The 26293-nt window shown below is 60.4% G+C and overlaps 1 protein-coding gene across 1 annotated transcript; it reads right to left on the reverse strand.

Annotated features, from left to right (window-relative positions):
* Window positions 1-689: 689 nt before the first annotated feature.
* LOC119093167 (spectrin beta chain-like) lies at window positions 690-24446 on the reverse strand. Its single transcript, XM_037216077.1, is given in 20 exon segments — window positions 690-854; window positions 1135-1295; window positions 1638-1805; window positions 2184-2255; window positions 2258-2350; window positions 2352-2384; window positions 2815-2929; window positions 3148-3593; window positions 3846-4037; window positions 4604-4738; window positions 5130-5346; window positions 5666-5829; window positions 6363-6510; window positions 6867-6995; window positions 7232-7532; window positions 7870-8158; window positions 9023-9196; window positions 10191-10342; window positions 13870-14038; window positions 24296-24446. Coding segments are annotated over 19 exon segments (3135 nt in total). The 5' UTR covers window positions 14000-14038; window positions 24296-24446; the 3' UTR covers window positions 690-838.
* Between the last annotated feature and the right edge of the window lie 1847 nt (window positions 24447-26293).

Genomic DNA, 26293 nt, shown 5'->3' on the forward strand with positions numbered 1-26293 from the left:
CCTTCCCCCCCCCCCCCCCCCCCCCCCACGAACCTTCAAATCTAACCAGACCCATCCGTACATTCCAACAATGATTTGCCAATGACAACAAAGGTAAACAAGTCATCGTTCCCCGAATGGCAGCTGGCATCTGGTTTTGATCACGCCAGGGATCTGCGGCCCGGCGGGACCTGGCGGGACGCGGCACGCACGGCACGTACCCGTCCTTGAGCGCCTTCAGTCGCTCGCGCAGGAACATGTACTGCGGGTCGTCGGGCGGCGTCACGTCCTCGGCCGTCACCCGCTCGCCGTACTCCATCATCGAGTTGTAGTCGTCGTTGTAGTTGTCGATCTCCTCCCTGATGGTCTGGTGCTCTGGCGGCGACAGGCGACGCGTCACCGGCGGGCCGGCCGCTGCGCCCCGTCACGCTCGTCTCGACGGCAAACCTGACGTCTGTACACAACGCACATGAAGCCGAATGCTGCCACTCTTATATTTTCCAGTCGCACCTCATCTGCTACTTCACGCTGAAAGTTGAAAGCTCAGAGAAACGAAAAACTCAAAACGAGCGCCACCCGTGCCTTCCAAGACAAAAGTCTAAAAAATTAGAGAAAACTTAAGTTGAAAACACAGCTCAGGGCAGTCATAGCAAGCAGGCCCCGGATGACGCCCCGGCGGCGCCCGTCCACTCACGGCTCAGCAGGCGCTCAGCCTCGGGCAGCGACTGCGGAATGTCCTCCGAAGCCACGTCCGTCTGAGTCTTTGTGAGCCAGGCCGAGAAGTGGTCCAGGTCGCGCAGGAAGCGGTGCAGGTCGCCGGCCTCCTCCAGCTTGGAGTAGCGCTCCTTCAGCAGCTCCGTCATCTCCTTCCATGGCTGCCGACCCGACACGCGGCGTCAAGACGTGCACCAATCCGAGCAACGCCGCGTCTAAAACAGTAACTGGCAAGGAGCCCGCGAACCCGGCCCAATCCGACAACCGACACAGCCCACTCACACCGCAATGTCCTCCCCCCGAGCACTGTCATTGCCACGCACCAACACCTACAACTACCTATAACTGCGCTGTCAGCAGGCAGACCGCAGCGTCTCGGAGCCTGTCGGGGGTCACAGCGGCGGTGGCGGCGGTCCGCCAGCCGGCGGAGCGCGTCCGTACCTCCTGCAGCTGGCTGATGTTGCGCTGATCTCGGCCGCCTCGTCCGGCCGCTCTTGCTCGATGCGCTGCGCCTCCCGCTCCAGGTCGTCCAGCTTGGCCTGGATGGCTGCGATGTCACGCTCCATGCCGTTCAGCTTGCGCTGCAGCGTCATGATGCCAGCCTGCCCGGCACAGAGTCGGGGTCAGCCACCAGCAGCCAGCGCATCCGGGGGCAGAGCCACCAGCGCGGGGCGAGCACGGGCCGGCGAACACGCACTTCAAGGTGCCGCTCACAAATGAAACACGCGCGGGTCTCGCAACAATCCACTAGTGTGCACTTTATACGGCAACTTCTTACGCGATCGACGCCGGCCTTGAAAACAAAGTGGATACAACAAATGTTCGTCGTATCCTACATGAACCGCGCACACGGACACAACGAACATAGGGAGGGCGTGTGGAGGCTGGCGCGCAAGGCTACCATCTCCTGACCGAGGCCAGGGCTCGCCTGGCTCAGCACGCACCAGGTCCGAGCCGAGCCCCTCGGTCTGGTGCAGCAGCTTGGTCTTCTCCTCGATCCAGCTGACTGTCTCGCGGATCTCGATGTGGAACGTCTGGTAGGAGTGTGCGCTCTCCAGCTCCTCCTTCTTCTGTTCGGCCTTCTCGCGCAGCGTCGACCACTTGTCATTAAGCTGTGGACACGTATGGCGGGGCGGTCATAGGCGAGAGGCGCATCGCCGGCCGGTGGTGCACTGACACGACGCGTCCCGGTGGCCACGACCCGCACACGGCTCGCGCTGAGGCTTCCGAGCCAACCGTCACAACCCACGCCCATCACGAGCCCACGGACAGTCGAGACCACCACGACCACACCGGCCAGCTGAGCCGCTGACGTGAAACGAACTGCAGTGTAGCGGCACTGTCAGAACTAGATCTAACCTTGCGCTTGTCCAGCAACAGCGCTCAAAGCCGGGTTTCGTCGACTGGACGGCTGGACCCACGGTACGCCGCGCCGTCCGTCAGGGCCGGGCGTATAGGCCTGCGGACTGAGGGGCGTCGCCGATCATCACCTCGCTCTGCTTGGCCACGATCTCCTCGCTGTTGGGGTGCTCCACCTGCAGCAGCTGCTTGGCCAAGCTGGTTCACACACGCCCACGCGGCTGGCGTTGGCGTTCATCTCGTTGTCGAAGCCCTCGTACTGGTGCTTGAGGATCTCCACGTCTTCCACGTCCTTGCCCATCTCCCGGCACCATGTTGTGGAGCATGCGCTCCTGCCGCGGGGGGGGGGGGGCAGCGGTCAACCGGAAGCCAGACCCGAGGGCACACACTGCTCCACAACACACACTACTGGCTTCTGGTCATTGGACTCAGATTCATTGATTCATTCAGATCTGATTCACATCAGATTCATTGTGCACTGGATTCAGATCCACCTTTGATTCACTTCGAATTTGTTTGGATGATCAATGTACTGTTTTGACAACATTTGCAGCCGGAAATATCAATATCCATCAGCAAGGAATACGGCCAATAGTAATGATTTCGTGAACACATTAAGTTGGAGAGATCTGATACACACATATAACAAGATCGATACGTCTCTGCAGAGACATACATATACCAAATCGCTATAGCCCCAGAGATTTTCGTGAGTAGCCCTTCAGGCCTCAGCTGCCTGGGACAACGCTGGCACCGCGTTACCTTCTCGGTGATCCACTGGTCGACGCGCTGTGCCTCAGAGAACAGCTTGTACAGTGACATGGCGTCCAGCAGGCGCTGCTTACGCAGCTGTCCCAGCTCGTTCAGCTCGCGGTACCTGGCGGCAAGGGGCACAACCACTGCTGCTTTTCCACAGCATAGGCGCCGGCACCACAACGATTGGTGGTCGCGGAAAACTCAGTGCATAGCTGTAAGGCCTCCTTCCAGAGGATGACAACTTCTACTCATGGCGATCTACAGACGAACATAGTGTGTTTGGCTAGGTGTCGGCTGCTGGCCCCTCGCCGATGGCTACGACTCAGTGCGCGCGGGTACCTGTTGTCGATGCTGTCGACGCGGTCCTTGACCTCGGGGTTTTCGCGGTACTCGGGGCCGATCTCCTGAGACTGGCCACGCAGCTGCTCGATCGTCTGCTGGTAGTTCTTCATGTCGTCGTCCACGTCCTTGTGCTTCTTCAGCAGGTTCTGCACGCCGCCCTCGTCGCCGCCCACGTCGTCCGAGGACACCAGGCGCAGCGTGTCCAGCATCCAGGTGTCGACGTCGTCGGCGTCGGCGAAGAACTGGTGGTAGCCGATGGCCTGCTCCAGCTGCTGGCGGCGGCGCTCGGCCCGCTCCTTCAGCCGGTTCCACATGTCGACGATCTCGTCGATGCGGCCGCGAATGCGGTCGGCGCCGAAGTGGCCCTGGTTGACCAGCTCGTCGCCCACCTGGGTGATGGCCAGCAGCTGCGACTCGTGCGCCGCCAGGTCGTCCTCCAGCGCCTGCCGGTCGCCACGGCCGCCGGTCAGTGGGTCCCAGGCTAGCCCGGTCGGCACACGCCCGCACACCGCGTCCCGGCCGCCTGTCAGCTCTGATCGCCGCCTCTGCAGCCCTACCCCACACCGGCGGGAGAGCGCATCAGCGCCGCCCTGCCGCTGCACGCCCAGCTGGAGCTGCGGTGTCAACTCAGCTGCTGCCGTCCTGTGACCAGGCGCAACCCGCTGGGGTAAGGTGACCAACGGCCACGTGCTCACCTTGTGTTTGGCGAGCAGGATGTGAACGGTGACGAGGTCGTTGCCGATGTGGGCGGCGTTGAGGATGTTCTCCTTCTCGCGGATGTAGTTCTCCTCCTCGGCCATGTCCCAGTAGAACTGCCACAGCTGGCGCGACTCCTCCAGCCGCGAGCGACGCTCCAGCGCCAGCTTCACCAGCTCGGCGTACGCGTCCTGGCCGGCCGCCCGCCCCGTCAGTGGCCGCACCGGCGCCGCGTCCAGTGCACGCGTCACACGACCGTGCGCCACCCGTCCGCGCGCGAGCGCAAGGTGCGTCACACGCAGGCGCTCGCGTCACCGGACCCATACAGGCACGTCACCTCGTCACGTCACCCACTCGGAATCACACAGTCACGATCATGTCTTTGAAGGAAAACCCAACGCAACGTTCGATAGCACACACGTCGATACCTTTACTGCTCGGATGCGTGGGAACAAAACTGACATAGACTGAGGGCCTCAACACAACTGACAAGCAACGATCGTAAAACATTGCTCGTAGAACAGCGACAGTACCAGACGATTTGCTGCCGTCGTCACCGCTCGTGAAGACCTCCAATGGATGTTTCACAGGTCAAGCGAGAAGGCATCTGACAGTTCGGAGTGGTCCGCACTGATGCCACGACAGTCAACACACAGCCTCTGTAGCCGCCGAATGACCGTAACCGGTCGTTGCATTAAAAAGGCCAATACCCGAGCCGCCCCGGCCAGAGTGCGCTGGGGCCGGGGCGCGGCCGTACCTCCAGCTGCTGGACGCGCTCCACCACGATGGCGGGGTCGCAAGGCCGGTAGCCCTCCTCCGTCTCCTCGTCCACGAAGCGGCGCGAGTGCTGCACCACCGTCTTGACGCGCTCACCCAGCACGTTGATGTCGGCCTGCCGGCACAGCGAACGGACGGGTCAGAGGGCGAAGCGGAGTCGACGTCGCGCCACCCGCCCACCGAGCGAGCCGTCTGATCTGACGCACGCCGAGCGAGCAGTCTGATCACTAGCGTACATACAGGCGCCATGACGAGCAGCGAGATGGAGCCAGATCGAAATCCAGATTTGTGTCACTAGACGTGCAATTTGTATCGTTCACACCGCTAACCAGTCTTGTACCAGACGACGGTATTGACATCCTTCATCGCTCGGCGAAAGGAAGCACTCGGATGGAGAGACGCTTCATCAGAGGGCCGTGCCGGAGTGGCGTCTACCGCAACCGACGGCTGGTGAGCGGCGATAGGGGACGGTGGGCTGCCGGCGCCGCTCGCCGGCCGCGCCTCACCTCGATCAGCGCGTGCTTGGAGAGCAGGTCCTCCACGCCCATCAGGTGTTTGCCGTAGTCGTCGGAGAGCAGCCGCATCTTGTGTTCCTCCATGCTGTCCAGGATGTAGAGCATCTCCTGGAAGTTCTGCTGCAGCTGCAGGCTCAGCTCCAGGCGCATGCGTCGGGCGCGCAGCAGCTCCAGCAGGTAGTTCCACAGGCGCAGCACATTGTCCTTCCTGCCGACGCGGCCAGACCCAGTCTCAGACTCCGAGTACCGGGCTGACACGCCTGTATACCGAGACAAGGGCGAACCCGGACTGATACCGGGCTGACACGTCTGTACACCGGGACACGAACCACCCCGCTGCCGGAAGTCAACAGGGCGAACTCGACTCCGGCTCCGGAGCCGACAGTCACACCATGAACCCCAGCATCGCAGACTAACGCCCGAGAGGAGGGCAGGACGGGCACATGGCAGCACATGTGCCAGCCGGTAGCTGGAGCCCCAGCCGTGAGGCGCTGTTCAGCATAATACGGCGCGCGAACCGGCCGTACCTGGCGTTGATACGCTCGATGTCGTGGTAGTTCTCCGTCTGCAGCTCCTCGGCCACAGCCACCACGGCGAGCACGCGCTCCTCGTACGCCAGAATGTCGGTTTCGATAGCCTCGTGCTTCTTGGCGGACGCCTCCACGGCCGTCAGGTCGAAGCCGAAGTTGTCCTGCCGCAGACAGCATCGTGTCAAAACAGCGGCGCCCAGCGCTGCCTTACACCACCAGTCGCTCGTCCCACCAGAAATCGCGCCACGATAGCGCTGCCATGCGCCCACCAGCCGCTAGCACCACCACAAATCGCGCCACGATAGAGCTGCTGTGCGCCCACCAGCATCGCTGGTACTATCACCAACCGCGCCGCGCCGCGCCAGCGCTGCCGTGCGCCCACCAGCGCCGCTGGTGCTATCACCAACAGCGCCGCGCCAGCGCTGAGTCGTCTGCTGAATACATCGCAGTCCGGTGAAAATAATACGCCATCGAACATTGCTTCAAAACAAATGCCACACAGCGCACCAACCACCATGCTCTGTCCCAGGCCAGTGCAAATACTACTTTAATATATCGCATCACCCTTAGCACAATGTCGCAACTAAGCAATAATCTCGGACCGTGGCACCCGTGAAGAACAGGCTGGTCAACAGAGAACGCTGCTTAGTGCGTCCCGGTCTGCTCCGGGGCGAGGCGGGGCGGGCGCACGGACCTGTGAGACGAGACGCTGGTTCTCCGACAGCCAGGTCTCGCGCATGCCGGCCTTGCGGTCGAAGCGGGCGGCCAGCTGCTCCAGCTTCTCCTGGCGAATCAGCTCCTCGCGCAGCGCCAGCTCGCGCTCGTGCTCGGCCTTCTCCAGCCTGCGCACGGCGGCCGTCAGACGGGCGGCACGGCGGGGTACGAACGCGACAGCGCCAACAGAGTCAGGCCGCGGTCACAGCCAGGACGGCTCGCACATATCAGTCCACCGCGGATTATGGGGAAACTGACAGAGATTAGCAGATTAGGGGGAAAAGCGGTCACACCGCCTATGCTGTGCACATCGTCGAGGAAACATTAGGTGACGGGAATAGACGGCCCGGCTATTATGGCAAACTCTTAACTCCATTGAGCTCGCGAGTCGATCTACGACTGGAAATGTATGCCGAGAATGTTTGCACCGTGTAGTCCCCTGCACACTTCAGCGGACGTATCCCGTCGGCGTCGAAAGACTTACTTCTCCCATGCCCGGTTGATGTCGGCGATCATGAGCCCCTCGCGCGGCGTGTATGGCCGCTGGTTGTTGGCGCGCATCTTCGATTTGAGGGTGAACAACAGCACCTCCAGGTTGCCCTTCTCCACGAACCTGGACGGGGCACACGGAGGCGGGCGTCACTAGCGGGCCAGCCAACCCCGGCCGGTTCAGTCCACCAGTTCACACACGACGCACCCCGCAGGGCTGAGTCACCACGCCGCGAGAGGACACGAACGGCGTTAGGGATGAGCACCATCACTGCGTGAGGGCGCCAGCCCAGATGAGCGCGGCAGCTCACGGCCCGCCCGACGCACCCGGGCCGGCCCGGGCCGGGTCGCACAACTTACTTGGGCGGTTTCTCGACGGTGCGGTACGAGTTGAACTGGACGAGCTGCTCCTGCACGCCGCGCAGCGAGTTGGCGAACTGGCGCTGGCCCAGCTGCTCGATGGTCTCGCGGATCCAGCGCAGCAGCTCTGACGTCAGGCTCTCGTACTCGTGCACCATGTGGTCGTTGTCCATCAGCGTGCCGACCACCTTGCCGATACGCTTGGACTGGATCGTCTCGGCGCGCATCTTGGAGAAGTAGTGGTAGTAGGTGACCACGTAGGTGATGATGGACTTCTCGTCCGGCTGTTCCATGCACACGTCTGCGGGAATCCCATATTGGTCACAGCGACATACGAAAAGTAGGAGGGTCGAAAGAAAAACAACGGGTAGAGTGAACAGAAGTGGCTACATCAGCCACCCATCCCAAAAACACGTACATTTATCAACGTCGTTGCATCAAGGCAACAGCGTCACATACCAAGACCTCTACCATTTTAAGTATCGCCACCCTGGTGGGGACCAGCAGCAGTGTACGTTTCCTCTGGGGGAGACCTGACTCACACCCATCAACACTGGCACCACCCATCATCTGACGGCTGACTGCCGCCGCTGCCGAAGGTGGCAGCCAAGGCGGCTCGTCGTGGCCGGCGCGCTCACCCTCCGCGTCGAGCAGCTTGGTCAGGCCCAGCTGCGACTCCGCCACGTTGAAGGCGTTGTTCAGGTTGTGCATCGGGTTGGCCTTGCTCAGCTTCTCGTACTGTATCAGGTCGGCACGGTGCTTGTGGATCAGTGCGTTGAAGGCGAGGCCGTCGCGCCAGGAGGTGGTGAAGTTGCGGATGTTGACGTTGTGGTAGCCAGCCGTCTTCATCTGGCACCAGAGCAGCAGCGCGTCCTTGGCCGAGCGCGTCTCCTTCGAGTCCGTCTCCTCGATCGTGATGTCTTGGATCTGGCGGCCGGCCAAAGGCGTTAACACGCGAGCAGCTTGCCTTTTCATGCGCACGACGTTTAGCATCATACAAATGGCTGCACACTGCGCGTAACACACTAAACACTGCACCGCAGCTGAACAACACAGGCGGACTCCCGCTCCTCCACTCAGGCGCATGCTCCGCGGGCACTACGGGAGGAAGGGGAGGCGGCTCGGCTTCTAACCCCCAGAGCGCCGCTGCTGTGGGAGGGGGAGGCGGCTCGGCTTCCAACCCCCACAGCGCGGCTGCTGTGGGAGGGGGAGGCGGCTCGGCTTCCAACCCCCACAGCGCGGCTGCTGTGGGAGGGGGAGGCGGTTCGGCCTCCAACCTCCACAGCGCGGCTGCTGTGGGAAGGGGAGGCGGTTCGGCTTCCAACCCCCACAGCGCCGCTGCTGTGGGAAGGGGAGGCGGTTCGGCTTCCAACCCCCAGAGCGCCGCTGCTGTGGGAAGGGGAGGCGGTTCGGCTTCCAACCCCCACAGCGCCGCTGCTGTGGGAGGGGGAGGAGGTTCGGCTTCCAACCTCCACAGCGCGGCTGCTGTGGGAGGGGGAGGCGGTTCGGCTTCCAACCCCCAGAGCGCCGCTGCTGTGGGAGGGGGAGGCGGCTCGGCTTCCAACCCCCACAGCGCCGCTGCTGTGGGAGGGGGAGGAGGTTCGGCTTCCAACCTCCACAGCGCGGCTGCTGTGGGAGGGGGAGGCGGTTCGGCTTCCAACCTCCAGAGCGCCGCTGCTGTGGGAGGGGGAGGCGGCTCGGCTTCCAACCCCCACAGCGCCGCTGCTGTGGGAGGGGGAGGAGGTTCGGCTTCCAACCCCCACAGCGCGGCTGTCGGCCGATGGAGCGCACCTGGAATCGTAGGATGATGGTCCAGATGAGGCCGAGTGTGAGACGCGGGTTGCCGTCCACCACGTCGTGGGCGCCCAGGTTTTCCAGGTGGACGCGCTGCTCGCGCAGGAACTGCAGCGCCTTCTCCACGTTCTCCAGGCAGTGGATCCGCATCTTGCCCTTGGTGGGGCGGGGCTGCAGAAGGGAAACGACCAATGTGAGGAGTCGGTCCCGCGCAACAGACGCAAGCCGGAACTTGCCCAGTTTGCCCTTGCCAAGCCCACACTTCTACTCTGCTGCACAAAGGGCGAAAGCGGGCAGAGAAAATACGGCTCAGGAGCAACAAGATATTGAAACTTTCCGCGTAATTTGTAAATGAAAGGCCCACAACAAATTGGGATATTCAGGCCCCCAAGACACTACTAGAGTAAATGACGCACCGTTGTTTTTATTGCAATAATCCACCGGTTCAGACATACACTTCTCGTGAGCGCCAGACAAACAAGTGGTGAGAAAGTGACCAAAAACACAGGCAGAAGGACGATAAACAATAGCAAAGTGACGGCAAAACAGTGATCAAGTGGCGACAAATACTGTTACCGTCAGCATTCATAAGACAGCGGAAATCCAGCACATTTGTAAGCAACATGTATACATACGGCTTGCGTGACCATGGTGATGGGCGTTGAAAAGCTTAAAATACATTCTACACCAAAGTACAAGTAATTACCAATGCCATAACAGACATCTTTCGGAGACAAAACAACAGTGTGTTACGCATCTCTGTCCAATGAGCGAGCCAACAGACCGCAGCGTTGACCAGGACGGCGGAGCCTGGAATTTTCCTGCGACGATTCCATGCCCGCTCGGGAGAGCCCTCCCAGCAGAACAGGCCAGGCAAAACCTCGCCGGTCCACTGCCAGTCCGGGAGCTGTTGCATGCCAGGCAAACGCCGACACGACTACTAATCATGTGGTGATGTGGAAGGCAGGGAGGTGCTAATCTGCGTGAAGACCGCACGCTCGCGCCGGTTCAGAACACGCCGCCGGTTCCCGTGCCGAGCCAGTGACGTCACCGGCCAATCGGGGCGGCGGCGGCTCTATTTCGGGGCCTTTGCGGGCCGGGGCGCGGCCAGGGCCGGACGCGGCCGGCGCGAGACGCGGCGCGCCGGCGACGCGGCCCTACTCACCAGCCGCTCGCCCGACAGCACCTCCAGCAGCTTGAGCAGGTAGCGGCCATCCCTCAGGTCGGTGTACAGGTCGGCCGTTCGACACTGCACGCGCACCAGGTGCGAGTTCACCCACTTCGTGAACGTCTTCTTCTGCACATTCTCTCGTTCACCTGAAACAGACCCAGTAACGCTCAGGGTTGGCTGCTTACATGGATCGCGATATGGTGTGTCCACGGAGGCACGCAACATCACAACAAAAACAAACGCCATTTTTCCCGGTCCGATTTTGAAATCAACCAACCACAAAGTGGCGAATCGAAGGCTCGGCGCCGCCTCGCGTCTGCCGTCCGAATTCCGGCGGCGGCAGACAACTTCCGACCATCGATCGGCGGCTCAGTTGACGGCCGCCGTCGCAAGGCCGCGCCCCCGCCGGCCCGGGCGCGGCGGACGACAGCGGGCGGGCGGGGCGACGGCGGCGGCGACAGCGCTGGCCGAACACCCGACTCGACAGCAGCCAACCACGGCGCCGCCGGAGCCCCGCCACCGCATCGCAGTCGATCGGGTTCGCGCGCTCGGAGGAAGGCGCGCTGTCACCACGCCCGCACTCGTGACGCGGCTGCCAGCGCGCGCCGCGCGCCGCAGCCCGGCGCACGACCTTGTACCCAGACTTGCCACACTGCACGCACCTCGACGGCTGCCGACGATTCGGTCGTAGATGTTGTTTACGTCGTCCACGTCCCACATGTCCGCGGGCCATCGGGCGGACACGGCGGACACGGCGGACACAGCGGACACGGGGGACCCAGCGCGCCACAGCGGCGGCGGCCGCTCTCAGGTCGGACTGAGCGATAGGCGACGGCGCCGGCTTAGACTCCCTGATACCGACTAGGCAAACAGACGACTGGCGGCGCGGAGCCGGCACCAGTGACGGCGCCGGCACAGTGTCGGGCCCAGTCACAGTGTGGCACAGACAGCGGGACACCGCCCGCACGGCCACACCGCACAGTCCACCTGAGGCTTCAGGCCGGCGGCGCGGCCCCGCCCCGCCAGACGGCTCGGTCAGGCTTTCCGGAGCGTGCCGCCCGCAGGCCACCGGAGACAGAGCGAGCGCACCACGCCAGCGAGCCCCGCAGCCGGTCCGGTCCGGACGGAGTCTGTCCCTCACCCCGCACCAGCTCAGCAGGCTGGCGACGCCTCGTCGCCGACCGTCTCCTGTTTCGGATATTGGCTGCGATCTTTGCATGCAAACTATCATTTTGCTGCTGCAGCTCACTCCCAGCACCAGACAGACAGCGGAGAGCGACCGAGGGGGGAGGGGGGGGGGGGGGGGGCAGCCGGAAAGCGTTGTTCGGTTCCGTTCTGCGGCAAGCACACAGGATGATCGCGCCCCCAGCCCAGCCAGAACACAGAAGCCGGCCAACAGGGCCAATGTGCCCAGCCCCAGGCGAGGACCCGGCGGGACCCGGCGGAACCCAACGGGACCCGGCAGGACCCGGCGGGACTCGGCGGGACCCGGCGAGCCCGACCCGCAGCCACAGCCGACAGAGGAGCACAACGGTACGGACCCGGCACTGCTGACGCACAACACCACTATGGTGGGCGGCGGGAGCAGTACCGGCCGGGCTCTAGAACATTACCAACGCAGAGTCATCGATGGCTGTAAACATGTGGTTTTAGTGCACGTGGTGGCAGCTGTAACCATATAGGATAAGAGTGGGGCCGCCACATGAGTGGCTTATTTTCTCATCTTATCGTGCTGTTTTACTGCCGTATCAGCAGCCAGTGGGCGCCGGCGGACGTGACCGCTGGACAGGTGACGCCGCTCGCCCGGCCCGCCAGGCCGAGGTCCGCGCGCACGGAGCCGGTCACGGCCGTCCAGCCGCCCGAGTGAGCCGCCGCTGCGCGCGTCACCGCTGCCATCTGATGCATTTCCCTCAGCACTCATTCAATCGCCCTCCGCAGTCGGCGCGTCATTCAATTACGACGCTGAGCCCCCGCGCCAGGCGAGCCATCTGCTGAGGAGGCCACGCTCTGGCCGCACCCAGTCACCAGCCGTGGGCTGCGGCTGGTGACAGCGCAGGCGGCGCTCTGCGCTCTGCAAAACCGCCAGCTCGGGCGCCGCCACGACAAACAATCCTATCGCACTATATCTAGCCTTTGCTCGACCCGCGAACGCCGGCGACTGGGCCATTATCAGGCATGGCTGCAATGACGTCCGCGGTCAGACTGGCACTCTCAGGGGGTACCAGAGATTGTCGAAGCCGCCCCTCACGAGTGGCCGGCCGCCCGTCCGCGGCCCGCAGACAGTGCACCGGACTAGAAGCTGGTAGAACGAAGTTCGTAATGTCATAATAATGATAAAGATCTACTGGATGCTCAAGTATGGGGTAGAACATAACTTAGCACATTTGGCAGCCTGTAACAGAACGTAGCGTGACCCTAACGGTACAGTAGTGAATTTCGAGTTGACGGGGAGGTTATATCCCAAAGTTGCGCGCAAAGCTGTCAAGGAAATAAAACACTTCAAAACATTTACATCAGGTACCGGCCCGTGGCAAGAAATTCATCACATTCCATGCGGAACTGGTACAGAAGTTTTGGGCCGGCCCAGGCTCGAACGCACGTTCTCGCGTCCATGGACCAGGCATGGTACTGACGGCGCCGCCGAGATCGAAAGGCACGCGTCGAAGGTCGGCAAGTACATACCGTGTCGTGCATGAAAACCTTCACCCGACACGTTGAAGAAGTCTGACGTCTCTAGGCAATACAGAAACGGTCAAAAGATCGGCGCTTAGTAATGAAATAATCTTCGGTTGGTGCCGAGTTCATCGACGCCAACACAGAATTTGACGTGTAACTCTCCGAAATGCATGCCTTGAACACATGAATCACATGGGCTGGTCCACAGATTACGCCGTAGAGCGGTTGTGCAACTGCCGCATTGCAGTGGGGTCGTAAGGCCCAACCCAGGAGTCCGGTAGGGGCCCGGGACGCAGCACTGGCCCCTATTCGGTACACGTAAGGCAGCAGCGCTCTGCAGTCGCCAAGCCTTTCGGCGTCGCCGTTATCATGGCTGCCGCTAACCAGATAGGGCGGGCAGCGCGCTGCGATACGGGCGCCGGTGACCGCGCGGACTCGCGCCCAGCGGCCCGAGCGGGGCCGCTCGCCAGCTCGGCCTCTCACCAGCCAGCCGCTTGTTGACCGCAGCGCGCGCGCCCAGCCACCGGCCGCGTTCGATCGGCCACGGCCGCCAGCGGCGCTGACGTCACACGGCTGGTCTGAGCTGAACGCCGTCCGCGCCGAGCGGCGGCGGTGGCGGCAGAGGCGGAGGCGGCGTCTGATGTCACACCGGGCGGCGGAGGCAGCGTCTGACGTCACCTCCCCACCTAAGCCGTTCCTGGCAGACGTCGCCGCGCGCAGCCGACCGAGATCGCCGCCGTTGTCTTGCCACCGGGTCCGCGAACGGCGGGGACGTCACGCATTTCATGCAGTCCGCGCTGTGTCCAACAAACAGCGCACAGCACAACAAACGTCAGCGGGAGGTAAGTCTTCTAATTCGGATAAGTTGCCCGCGGCATCGCGATGGTGCAGCAGAACGCACACGGCTCTGACATCAGCATCTCCAACAGAGCGGTCACAGCCTTCGAGCCGTGTCGCAGCACCGGGTCGGAAGGTGGTCGCTGAACGCCGCGGTTACCTGCGAGCGCCTTGATGCGGGAGCGCTCGAAGAGGCGGGAGGACGAGTTGCCCCCGTCGTACTCCATCTCGTCGCCCATGTCCTGGTTGGTGACCGGATCCCATCGCGGCACGCCGATGTCCGTCGTCATGGTGACCGAGTCGCCGCCGTTGGGACCGCCTCAGCACGTCTGCAACAGCCAGATTGGTGCCGTTTCAGGACAAGCGTCCTGGGCTAACACCACCGCGGCGCACCACTGCGGACCAGCGCCTTCAGCCCACGCCACCAGCCGCAAACGTGTGCTGGAGATTACCAGCTCCGCACAGTGCTGCGCCTCAAAACCAGGACGCGCTCACACCTGGCAGTGCGTCCCCCTCTCAGCCCCTGCCACACCCTGGACCGCGTCATCAACGCAAACAGGCCGGCGGCGGGCGCCGCGCGCCGCCCACACGCTGGCACGGACCAGCGCTGCGGCTCAGTCCGCGCACCCGCCAGGCAGCTGGCGGGGGCGCGCGGCTGCCCGCGAGGCGCCGCCACATCACCCCCCAACGCGCCCCGCGCCCCCGCCCCACGCCCGCACCGATCAGGCTGGGATGGCACGCGCCCGTCTGAAGCACCTGACTTGAATGACTGCTGTGTACTGCTGCCCCCCTTCCCCCCCCCCCTCCCCGTGGTCTATTGCCGAGCCGAGCGGCGGAATGCAAGTAAAATGGTCGCCGGCCAATAACAGCCTGCAGGGAGCCCATTTGGCAGATATCCAACGTTCTGTCACCTGCATCCCGCGCTCGAGTCAAGGCAATGGTTTGTGGTTTCATGCGGTTTCATGCGGTTGCAATGGAAAGCTTGACCAGTCCAACCGCAGCTGATGCGGGTCACGCGATGTTCCGCAGCTCCTCCGCTAGATCGCCGTTCTATGGCAAATGGCCGAGCCAGGCGGATATCCCAGCGCAGCTGTACAGGCAAACACCCCATGAGAACTGATGCCACGGTAATAACGGTAATCCTTCAGCGTCGAAACTTAACAACCGTAGGCAACGGTCACCGCCAATGTCGGTTGCACTGGCACCCTACACGCAAGTGATCGGGTCGCATCAGAGCATCATACGCATATCGAGTCGTGTCAACCTGACTCCGTATCATCGCACAGGCCGAGGAGAAATCAAGTCATTATGCGAGCGGGAGGAAGGTGAAGGGCATTTGTCCATGGCGTAACGATGGCAGCACAGGAACACACCACCCATGGCTTCGCCAACTGTCCCCACATGGGGCGCTGTCGCGAGCGGCTAAACCCAGGACCGTACCCGTTCGCCAGGGCCGGAAACCCAGGCAGCGTGCGTTTGGTATCATACGTGGCACCCCGCATCAGACAGGAAGCTCTAAACCACTGATATGACTACATGAATATCTCCTGCCCTGCACGGGGTTTGCCTGACGTTGGATGCTCCTGGTAATTCCCCGCATTTATTCGTGTTTTCGCATACCGTCCGCTATTTCATCGTCAGCGAGGAACGCTGTAACTCGCTCTACTCAGGCCTTAATTTGAAAACTTCTCGACGCTCGCTTACGTGGAGGAGCAATCTGGGTCATCGATCCCAGGATGACGGTCGCCAAATGAAAGGCATGGGAGCGTCCGCAAACAGCGACACTGAATACCGAGCCCAGCGCAGCGTCCGCTCGGTCCACATCCCGCCCCTGGTGAGACCCCGGAGGCCGTGTACGGCGTGGAGACAGGCGCCACACAGCTGTACGGACCAGGTGCTGCCCGTCGTCGCCAGGTGCTGCACTGTTCAGGTGTATCGGCTGTCCGCCAGCAGGGCGTCGGGCCGTACCACGCGCCGCGGGGCCGCTGAGTGCGTCTGCCAGCCCTCTCTGACACAGCTCGCCTTCCGCTCCTCTGGAGGCTCACGCGCTCCGTTCAGTGCTGGAGCGTCCGACTTTGGGATGGCACGGAGGGGTGCCCCGAACTGTGCTTTCTGTGAGTGTGTGATTGGGGCTTTACGACGCACTCAGCTGCTGAGGCTATATGGCGTCGCCTGCCTCTCACCCTGTCAGGAAGGGCGGGCACCGCAGGGAATAACTGTGCTTTCTTATGCACTTTCTATGTACACCCTTACTTTGCCAAAATTATACCATAACCACTCTCTGACCCCCACCCCGTTACACACACATATGCACACAGCCCTACATCCCCGATCTCGAGGCATGGGATGTCTTCATTGTGGTAACGAATGTATCGGCTGTTCCATACGAAGTGCATTTTTATCACACAAATTAATGTGATCATTGTTACGTACAGACAGGACACACGACTTTGCTCCAATCACTCCGAATTAGTTAAAAATATATCTAAAAAACCAACGTAATTTACGTGATTGAAGGACGCTGCCTGATCGGCCTTACGTCACTCGCCAGATCCCACGAGGTCAGGGATACTCTTACCCGGCAGATCCCACAAGCCAGGGATACTCTTACCCGCCAGATCCCACCAGCCCGAGGATACTCTTACCCGCCAGATCCCACAAGCCAGGGATACTCTTACCCGCCAGATCCCACCAGGCCGAGGATACTCTTACCCGGCAGATCCCACCAGCCCGAGGATACTCTTACCCGCCAGATCCCACCAGCCCGAGGATACTCTTACCCGCCAGATCCCACAAGCCAGGGATACTCTTACCCGCCACATCCCACCACGCCGAGGATACTCTTACCCGCCAGATCCCACCAGGCCAAGGATACTCTTACCCGCCAGATCCCACCAGCCCGAGGATACTCTTACCCGCCAGATCCCACCACGCCGAGGATACTCTTACCCGGCAGATCCCACCAGCCCGAGGATACTCTTACCCGCCAGATCTCACCAGGCCGGAGACACTCTAGCCCGCAAGATCTCACCAGGCCGGAGACACTCTAGCCCGCAAGATCTCACCAGGCCGGGATACTCTTACCCGCCAGACCCCACCAGGCCGAGGATACTCTTACCCGCCAGATCTCACCAGGCCGGAGGTACTCTAACCCGCCAGATCTCACCAGGCCGGGATACTCTTACCTGCCAAATCCCACCAGGTCTAAGACAATCCTACCAGACAGACCCCACCAGGCCGGGGATATTCTTAAACCCCATATTTTGCGTGATACCACAGAAAAACGCCTCAGAACATTCAGAACGCTGTCCTCATTCGAACCCCACCACACTAATTGTAATGTTTTAGTAATGTCGGTTTTGTTATTTGGGTGGTTTGGTTACTTGGGTCAGTTTGATACCTTTGGTCGTTCTGTCTTCTTGCAGAATTATCTTCAAATTTTTGTTTCAGTGCACGAAGTTTGAAACCATTATAAAAAGCAGTCAGTCAGTTTTTTAACGGAAATATCCTGCTCTGAAAGTCGAACGCCTAATGCATATTGTTTTCACATTGCACTGCAATATTCCGACGTACTCGCGGCGTGCAGTCTGAACTCACGACAGGGTTTACTCTCTTGTTTCGAAATCTTTTGAGAGTTCTCGTCCAAACTTCAATCCAAAAATCTCCAGACGGACCAGCCGTTTGCACAAAAAGTATCCAAAAAACCGTGTTGACTAAAAACTTTCAAGTTTATTTATATAAATCTCCATATATATATATACATATATATATATATATATATATATATATATATATATATATATATATATAACACATAATAAGCAATACCTTAACCAATAACCCGGTCGCACTCGCGTCGCTTTACTCCCTCACTGGAATAACACGAAAGAGAGAAAACGATTGCAGGTAAGAAATGTGTATCACAGGCTTTCGTGAAAACATCACAGTTCGCATTTCACATCGGTGTTCGCTAAGATTTCCTGTCACTGAGATTGTCGACGGTAACTCAGCCGGACGGTCCTTTCTATCGATGCCCTTGATGAAAGAAACCTTCTATATCATATTAAAAAACATTGGTTTTTAAGTAGGTTCTATCAACAACTCGTTCTGTCCCAGAATAAAACCATATTAAAAACAAGCCGCCTCACATTAGTTGGCATACATACCAATTTACAACGCGACAGAATGTTATCCCCTGTCCCAAAATTCCAAAGATGTTTGCTCCTGATGTTCCAATTTCCAGCCCGGACTTTGGAAATTTGTAAAATTTCAAAAAAATTGCAATCTAATTGGCAGCTCTGGTTACCACCAGGTACGTGCCAATATTCCCAGAACCACCGAGGATCAGATGCCCTAAGATCTGCATCCATGATCTTTGGAATCCTAAGCACTAAAAAAATTCAAGGATCTTCCAGGATCTTGTATCCTTTTTCTAAACTTAATGGACGGATCTTTTTATTTCCTGAATGCTTCTGAAATTGTGTGAGAAGGTCTGGTAGCTTGGAATTTCTTAAATTTTGTCAAGGACTGCTACGAAAGATTGGATCTTTCCTGCCAAAAGATTATCTCGGATCCGGGATTCTGCTGTCACTTCAGTAAAATGATATTCCAGGTTTCAATTTGCGCAGCAGTGCAGAGACTTAATGGGAAATACAGATGTTACTGCTGTCATAACGCCGAGGTACTGTAGGAGTTACCTACAGGTGCGGTTCATGATGAGTACGCATTCCCTGACCGTCAACACGTGATCAACTTTTGTGTCTTTGTCACCCACACCGGGGACAAACTGAGATGGACTTGGTGATATTTGACACCGCGGACAAATTGAAATGGACCCAGTGATCTTTGTCGAATTTGACCTTGCACCAGGGTATGCGTTAGTATCAATGATAAAAAGATAGAACAAATCACTCTTTTCACCAAACTTGACATTGGAGTGGGCGAAAACCAGAGAGAACAAAAATGGGAAGTGGAAGTGCTCTTGGCAAGTAGTTTTTCGTTCTACCCTTCACACCAACACACCCACTTTGAAACCACCTGCACACCCACTTCAGCATCTAAATTATGTTTTCTTTGCAGTCATTCTAGATTCGTTATAAATTGGTTCCATTTAAATAAGTAACAGGTTTCTGCCCACACATTTTTCCAAAAAGGCTACGGCCCGCCCCAGGTGGGTACAAAATCCCACTCCCCGACGTCTTCCCATTCTCTCTCAAGCGGACATGTCACCGGACTTAGAGGGTGGATCCAGAATCCCATGGGATTCGATGTTAATGGGAACATGAGATCTCGGGGATCCAGGCACATGCTTGATGTTCAGAATCACGTTACCTAATGGGAACATGAGATCTCGGGGATCCAGGCACATGCTTGATGTTTACAATCACGTTACCTAATGCAACATTCAGAATTCACGGTCTCATTTGCAAGACGTCATCGCTGAAACAGTTCTGTCGCTTCTGCACGACGACGACGACGTGGCAAGTGAGTCCATCTACGGCTTGGTGCCCCACCTTTTGGTGTCATCGATGACGTTTCTCATTGCTTCTTACAGTTCTGTGGGACATCTTCTCCGTCGTCATCTGAACCAATCATAAAATTATTGACGGAGCGAAATCGAAGCATGGGACCCTGGTGCTCTAAAATTCTCGAACGCATGGGGAAATTGATTCCTCCACTTAGCAGGGTGGTTAAAAACGGCGCCAGACGAATCAGCACACCACCCTCTACTCAGGCGAGTCACTCTTCACAGCCCCAAATCAAATATGTTTGCCATTTTAACCACTAATTATGGGCATTTTCGCCCGTTGATTTGTATGGTGGCTTGCCTATGTGGACAGGAATATGTGCAACTATCTTCTTAGTAGCAGTGCTTCCCAACAGCCTGCTCAAGTGACAAATATTTGACCAATGTCATTGAGGTGCATGCCCTGGTAAAGCACGACGTGGTGATCCATTTCGCGCGATGCGCCGCTGTTTCCCAGTCAGGCGCGGGGTGTGGGAGGGCAGATGGCGAGTCCGCCCAGCAGCCCGCCGGCCCGGGCCGACGACGCGGCAGCAGCTGATACGCGATCGAAGTCGGCGCCGGCGCGCTGGCCCAGCTCAAATTAGCCTCCCGTATGCCGCCTGAGGTCGGCGGGCTGCGCCACGCTCCAGACGACTCCCATGCCTCCCGTATGCCGCCTGAGGTCGGCGGGCCGCGCCACGCTCCAGACGATTCCCATGCCTGCCGTATGCCACCTGAGGTCGGCGGGCTGCGCCACGCTCCAGACGACTCCCATGCCTCCCGCATGCCACCTGAGGTCGGCGGGCTGCGCCACGCTCCAGACGACTCCCATGCCTGCCGCATGCCCCCTGAGGTCGGCGGGCTGCGCCACGCCCCAGAGGACTCCCATGCCTCCCGTATGCCACCTGAGGTCGGCGGGCCGCGCCACGCTCCAGACGACTCGCATGCCCCCCGTATGCCGCCTGAGGTCGGCGGGCCGCGCCACGCCCCATAGGACTCCCATCCGGCGCTCGAGTGCCGTCCGACACGGCGGCGGCCCGACGCGCCAGTGACCTCTGGGAAGGGCGTGTACGACTCGGGGCGTGTGCGAAGCCCGGGCAGAAGGGGGCATTGCGGAGCGTCACACCAGCGACTTCAGAAGTGCCGTTTTCAGCTAATGGAGCTGGTGCTCCCGGGTATACAAAACATATCCGTGACCTTGCTGCTTGCTTGGCAGCAGTGCCATCCACTCAAGCCAAAACACTGGCCTGTTTAACGTTGTCCGGCCCATTCAATCGTCCCTATTAATGAGCGACAATACAGTCCGGACATTAATACAAATAGGCATGACTGGCGCTATCTGGCCGGCACAGCTTCGAACTCCCCGCCCCGACGGCCGCTGTCGGAGGTCCACCCGAGCTCCCAGCCCCGGCGGCCCCTGTCGGAGCTCCACCCGAGCTCCCAGCCACAGCGGCCGCTGTCGGAGCTCCATCCGAGCTCTCAGCCACAGCGGCGGCTGTTGGAGCCCCGCCAGAGCTCCCAGCCACAGCGGCCGCTGTCGGAGCCCCGCCCGAGCTCCCAGCCACAGCGGTCGCTGTCGGAGCTCCACCCGAGCTCCCAGTCACAGCGACCGCTGTCGGAGCTCCACCCAAGCTCCCAGCCCAGCGGAGTCCCGCCCACCGGCGACGCTCCGCCGTCGCAGTCGCGCCGGTCGGCACGGTCAGCGTGCCGTCAGTGTTTGTTCAGCGGCCCTCGTGTAAACCAAACGAGCAGCCGCGCGGGGCCGGCCGGCCGTCCGCGGCGCCCCGCCGCCGGCCGACCTCCCCCCGCGCCCCGGCCATGGGGCACCGGCCGTGACGTCCTGCCAGGGGCGCCTCCTGCCACGCCACCTGGGACCGGCCGGTCAGCGACCGCCCGTCTGACCTGGCACTCGAAACAAGCCCCGGGTGTCTGAGGGTGAGCATCACTCGGTGGGCCGGAGCCGGCAGCTGCACACTGCACGCTCTCCACCTGCGCCTCCACAGACCGCGACATCCCCGCAGGGTAACACGGTCGGACGGCCGGTGCTTACGGCCGGCAGGCCGGCAGGGTCGGACGGCCGGTCCGCCCGGTGCCTACCAGCAGACACAGCAGACACTATTCGGACATTCTGCTCATTAGAGCTGTCTTGTCCGCTAGTTATGGCGGCCCGCACCCCCTGCCGTAGTACCATGCAGCGAAGCCATCCGGCCACACGCTATTTGATCCTAGCTGCATGCGTCTTCGAACCATAAATAAGGCAATTCTGTTGACACGTTTTATTCGGTTTATGAATTACTTGGAAATAAAAAGTTTGTGTCAAACTGGCCTTTTCCCGGCTCGTACACTTGAGCAGGGCCGTTCAAAAAGCGAACAGGTTAAAAGATTCCCTTCACGACAGCGACACTCACCCATGGACCCACGTTGGGCCGGGTCTCGGGTCTGGCTGCAAGCGATGCAGTGACCAACGGGGCTGCGGTGTCGTGGCTGGCCCCGCCCGGAGCTGGCACCAGCGCCGCCGTACTGCGCGGACACCGCAGCCGGCCGGCCGTCGACACATCGTGACAGTGCGGACCGGCGTCAGACACGCTCGGACGAACCCGACGCCGGGCGCCACGGAGCCGCGGACACCGCCGGACCCGGGCACGGACCGGCAGATCCATGAGCGCCACGAATGGAAAAGTTCACGAAAACAGGCCAGACGAGCAGCGAATGGACACGACATGCGCCTAAATAGTTTACGCCTTTGCGTCAAAGTTGTCACCATGATAAATCTCCGCACAAAGCCCTTTGGAGACAGGACATCCGCACGGAGTGAAACATAAAAGTGCTACCAAGCAAGAGAACGTGTCTGTGGGAGGCGTCAGGCTGGCGAGCCGGCTTCTCCAGCGCGCGCCGCCCCGACCAACCGCCGCTGGACAGCTGGGTCCCCGGCGACTTCAGCCGAAAGCGCTGGGAATCCTGTGAGCCTCCGGAACGCTCTGCGGGACGGCTGCGGCACCGACGATAGATCAACATCGACACGCCTGATGCCGAGCCCGAGGCCGCCGTGGGCCAGACTTGCTCGGCACACCGCCCATCTCTTGTCAGTTCCACGACGGGCCGACGGGGACTGGCCACACCCGACCACTGCGTTGCTGCTTGGCGTTGTTTTTTTTCCTCGACAATTTGAACCAGCAAAGGATGCCTTTTTCTGCCGTAGATCTTCCCGGATAATCAGCAACCCGTAATCTCGTCGGTATTAATCACGTTTGGGTAAATTTTAAATGTTTGAGAATGCAGGCTAGACCAGCCCGCTCGAACGCTCGGTATTAAACATTTGCATGGCATTTTCTGGAAAACACCAACGTTGCGGATTCTTATTAGGTTTAGAGTTTTTCAGTTACTAGGTCTTCTTATATTTCAACGATCATCATAAAATACAATTTTCGAACTCACCTACCTGAACAGGCCATGTCTGGCGAAATATGATGACTTGCGCCTTATTCATGGCACTTTATTCTAGTTTGGGACTGCGATCATGAGTGTACGACATGTGATGGAAATCCTGGATCGGCTCACTCGGCGGAGGAGCACCAAAACCATCACTTCGTGGCACCCGAGCATTCATTTTCTCGAGGCGTTCGCTGTGCCTCCTACCCCGACAGTATTCTGGATTGGCACGTTCTTCGCCGTTCGGCGAAAGTACGGTAAAACCCTTAAATTTGTGCAATCATAACCAAAATTTTCCTTCCAGAAGCATCCCCTTTGAGAGGGCACCACAGCGGGTCACCAAACCTTCATTTTCACGCGACAACAAATTCCAGGAGAACCTCAGCATGCCAGTCGCTCCATTGCCGAAATACTGAATCGGATCTCCTGTGCAGCCCCTCCCCCAACACACGGAATTTGGGCAACCAGTGAACGCATCATTCCGTGGCCACCTGCAGCCAGATCCGCAAATACAGCCGGTCCCAGCCGACTCGTGCCGCTCCTGTACTATCGGTCCCAGCTGGCTGACGACAGCTGGCTGCTGGCTGTGTCTGCCGCCTGATGCTGCGGAGCGGTGACCGTGGATCGAGCCGCCCGCCGGCCGGCCAGCGCTGCGGACCCGCGCACAGACAGCCTGTCCGTCACAGACGCCGTCGACGCCGTCCTGGCTGTGAGGCGCTCGTGGCCTCTCTGATGCAGACTCGCGTGGCGTCAGTGCCGGGCCGAGTGAAGCCAGGGTGGCCGGGTCCCACACGATCGGAGAAAAAGGGGCGCCATTGCCCGTCCACAAAGCGTCGGGCACAGCGCTGGCGGCGGCATCGATAAAGCCCGTCTGCGAGTGGCCACTGGCGCCGCCCGGTCAGGCCGCGGCGCGCCACTCTCGCCGCACTGTTCACCACTCACGCCGCACCTATGCCGACCCAGTTAGACAGGTGGGCGCCGGTCGTTCACCGCCGGCCCAGGGACGCCGCTCCCCTCCACACGCCACCGACGCCGCCGGCGCCGGCGGCCATTTAAACGCGCCGGCGACACGCCCACCTCCAGGGAGCAGTGGTGGGGGGACGACCTTCTAACCCACCCGCCAGTGCCAGACGGGTCGCGCGGTGAATCACGCGCGGCCGCGGCGAGACGGCGCCGTCCGGTCTCGTGTCGCCGAGCTCGGTTATGGACGGGGTAGCCCCTCATGGCTGCTCTGACCGGTTATGGCCAGCCGGCTTTTCGCCTCAGCCCGCCCGCGCGCCGCAGGGGTTGGGGCGGCCGGGGCAGCAGATGCAACGACCGCGTGCGGCGACTAGAACCCGGTGAAAACGGTCGATAGAGCAACCGGTGCGACCTGACAACCATTAGCAATTCGAAAACATACGACGACGACTCACGCCTGTGCGACACGAGACAAGCGATCACGAGACGTCCACCCCAGGGATGGCAAGCCAAATCACCGGCAATCATTGGTTTACCTCGTGAGGATCCGTCTGGACGCGCGCGAGTGGAGGCGCGCCGGGGCCACACACCCCTTCGCGGCACAACACCCGCCTCCCCGACACCACCGCCACACTCAGCACTTGTTCAAAAGCTCCCAGCCCGCAGCCACGTCTTGATCGGGTCAACTCACGGGTTTCTCCGGCGGCCTGCGCCGCGTCTATTTCCGTCGCTGATTCACTGTGGCGGCTGCTCGACGGCCACTCCCGGGCGACGTCTGGGGGCGGCGGCGGCGTCCGATGGCGGCGCTCGGCTCGGGTGCGGCTCCGCCCTCCCTCGGCCAGTCCCGCCGCACCGCTTTGCCGCGCCGCGCCGACGGCAGCTGCTGTACGGCCCCTGACAGCGTGGCCTGCCGCCCGGCCGGCGTCGCCGCGCCCGGACGCGATGTCGGCGAGTGTACGGGCGCCGGGGACGGTCGATAGAGCGGCAGAGCCGACGCCCGGCGCGGCGCGGCGTCCCAGCCCGCCCGCCGGCCGGCCCACGGTTCGGTCGACCGCCGGCCCCGTTGGGGGGGCGGCAACCGCCCAAAGTACCGGCGTCCGTGTGATCGCCGGCCGTGCGCGAGGTGGAGCCGCAGGCCGCTCAACTGATGCACGCCAATAGCTGGGATGACTTGTTAGTGGAGTGGCCTACCCGGGGTGGCGCCCGCAACACGGACGCGGAAACGATGCATATGGCGCAGGACAAAAATATAGGCTCAAGGACCGCCTCGTGGTAACGCACCCAAACAGTTCTAGAGCGGAAAATTTCAAATTTCAAAACGTTTGATTCGCCACGAAACGGAAATGAACTGGTACATTTAACTGCCACCCCAGTCGATGGACCATAAGCACTTCCGGCCGGAGACGGTCGAAGTGCGAACCAGAGCGGCGGCGGACGCGTGGCCCATCTCAGCTGTTAGATCGGACGCGTGGCCCATCTCAGCTGCTAGATCGGACGCGTGGCCCATCTCAGCTGCTAGATCGGACGCGTGGCCTATCTCAGCTGTTAGATCGGACGAGTGGCCCGTCTCAGCTGTTAGATCGGACGAGTGGCCCCTGTCAGATAGGACGAGTGGGGGGGCCCTCTCAGCTCCTAGATCGGACGGGTAGCCCGTCTCAGCTGCTAGATCGGACCGCGTGGCCCGCCTCAGCTGTTAGATCGACGACTGGCCCGTCTCAGATGCTAGATCGGACGAGTGGCCCTGTTAGATCGGACGAGTGGCCCCTGTTAGATCGGACGAGTGGCCCGTCTCAGCTCTTAGATCAGACGAGTAGCCCATCTCAGCTGCTAGATCGGACGCGTGACCCATCTCAGCTGTTAGATCGGACGCGTGGCCCATCTCAGCTGTTGGATCGGACGCGTGGCCCATCTCAGCTGTTAGATCGGACGCGTGGCCCGTCTCAGCTGTTAGATCGGACGCGTGGCCCATCTCAGCCTGCTAGATCGGACGCCGTGGCCCATCTCAGCTGTTAGATCGGGACGAGTGGCCCCGTCTCAGCTGTTAGATCGGACGAGTGGCCCGTCTCGGCTGTTAGATCGGCGGGTGGCCGTCTCAGATGTTACATCGGACGGACTGGCCCGTCTCAGCTGTTACATCGGACGACTGGCCCGTCTCAGCTGTTATATCGGACGAGTGGCCCCTGTCAGATCGGACGAGTGGCCCGTCTCAGCTCTTAGATCGGGCGCATGGCCCGTCTCAGTTCTTAGATCGGACTAGCGGGCGGTGGGTTCGTTGGCGGCGAGAACTGATTTATTTTACGTTCTTGTTAGGAGAGGCGCTTAGATTTGGGCATTCCGTCTCTGCGCCAATCCATCCATCACGTCACATACTGCATTATGTTCGCAATCGGAAATAAAGAGCATCGGCACAAGGCAAATCACGTCACATACCGCCACAGAGTGACCCAGGCACAGAGCGTCCTTCCTGTGACGCCAAGCGCGCAGGCCAAGCCCTACTGTAGTGCGGTTTATGCCCGGTTCACCGTCTATCTGGCGTCGCCAAACTGACCCGCTGGTAAGCACGTCCCAAAACTTATCACGTCAACAGCGCAATTCATCGACATTCATTTCAGACGTGGTTCCAGCTCTCCCGAACGGGCTGAACTGGCTGTGACGCCTGCAATACAGAACAGGTCTGCATCACATGCAC

This window comes from Pollicipes pollicipes, unplaced genomic scaffold, assembly GCF_011947565.3.
Source record: "Pollicipes pollicipes isolate AB1234 unplaced genomic scaffold, Ppol_2.1 Scaffold_4002;HRSCAF=4701_pilon_pilon_pilon, whole genome shotgun sequence".
Taxonomy (NCBI): Eukaryota; Metazoa; Arthropoda; class Thecostraca; order Pollicipedomorpha; family Pollicipedidae; genus Pollicipes; species Pollicipes pollicipes.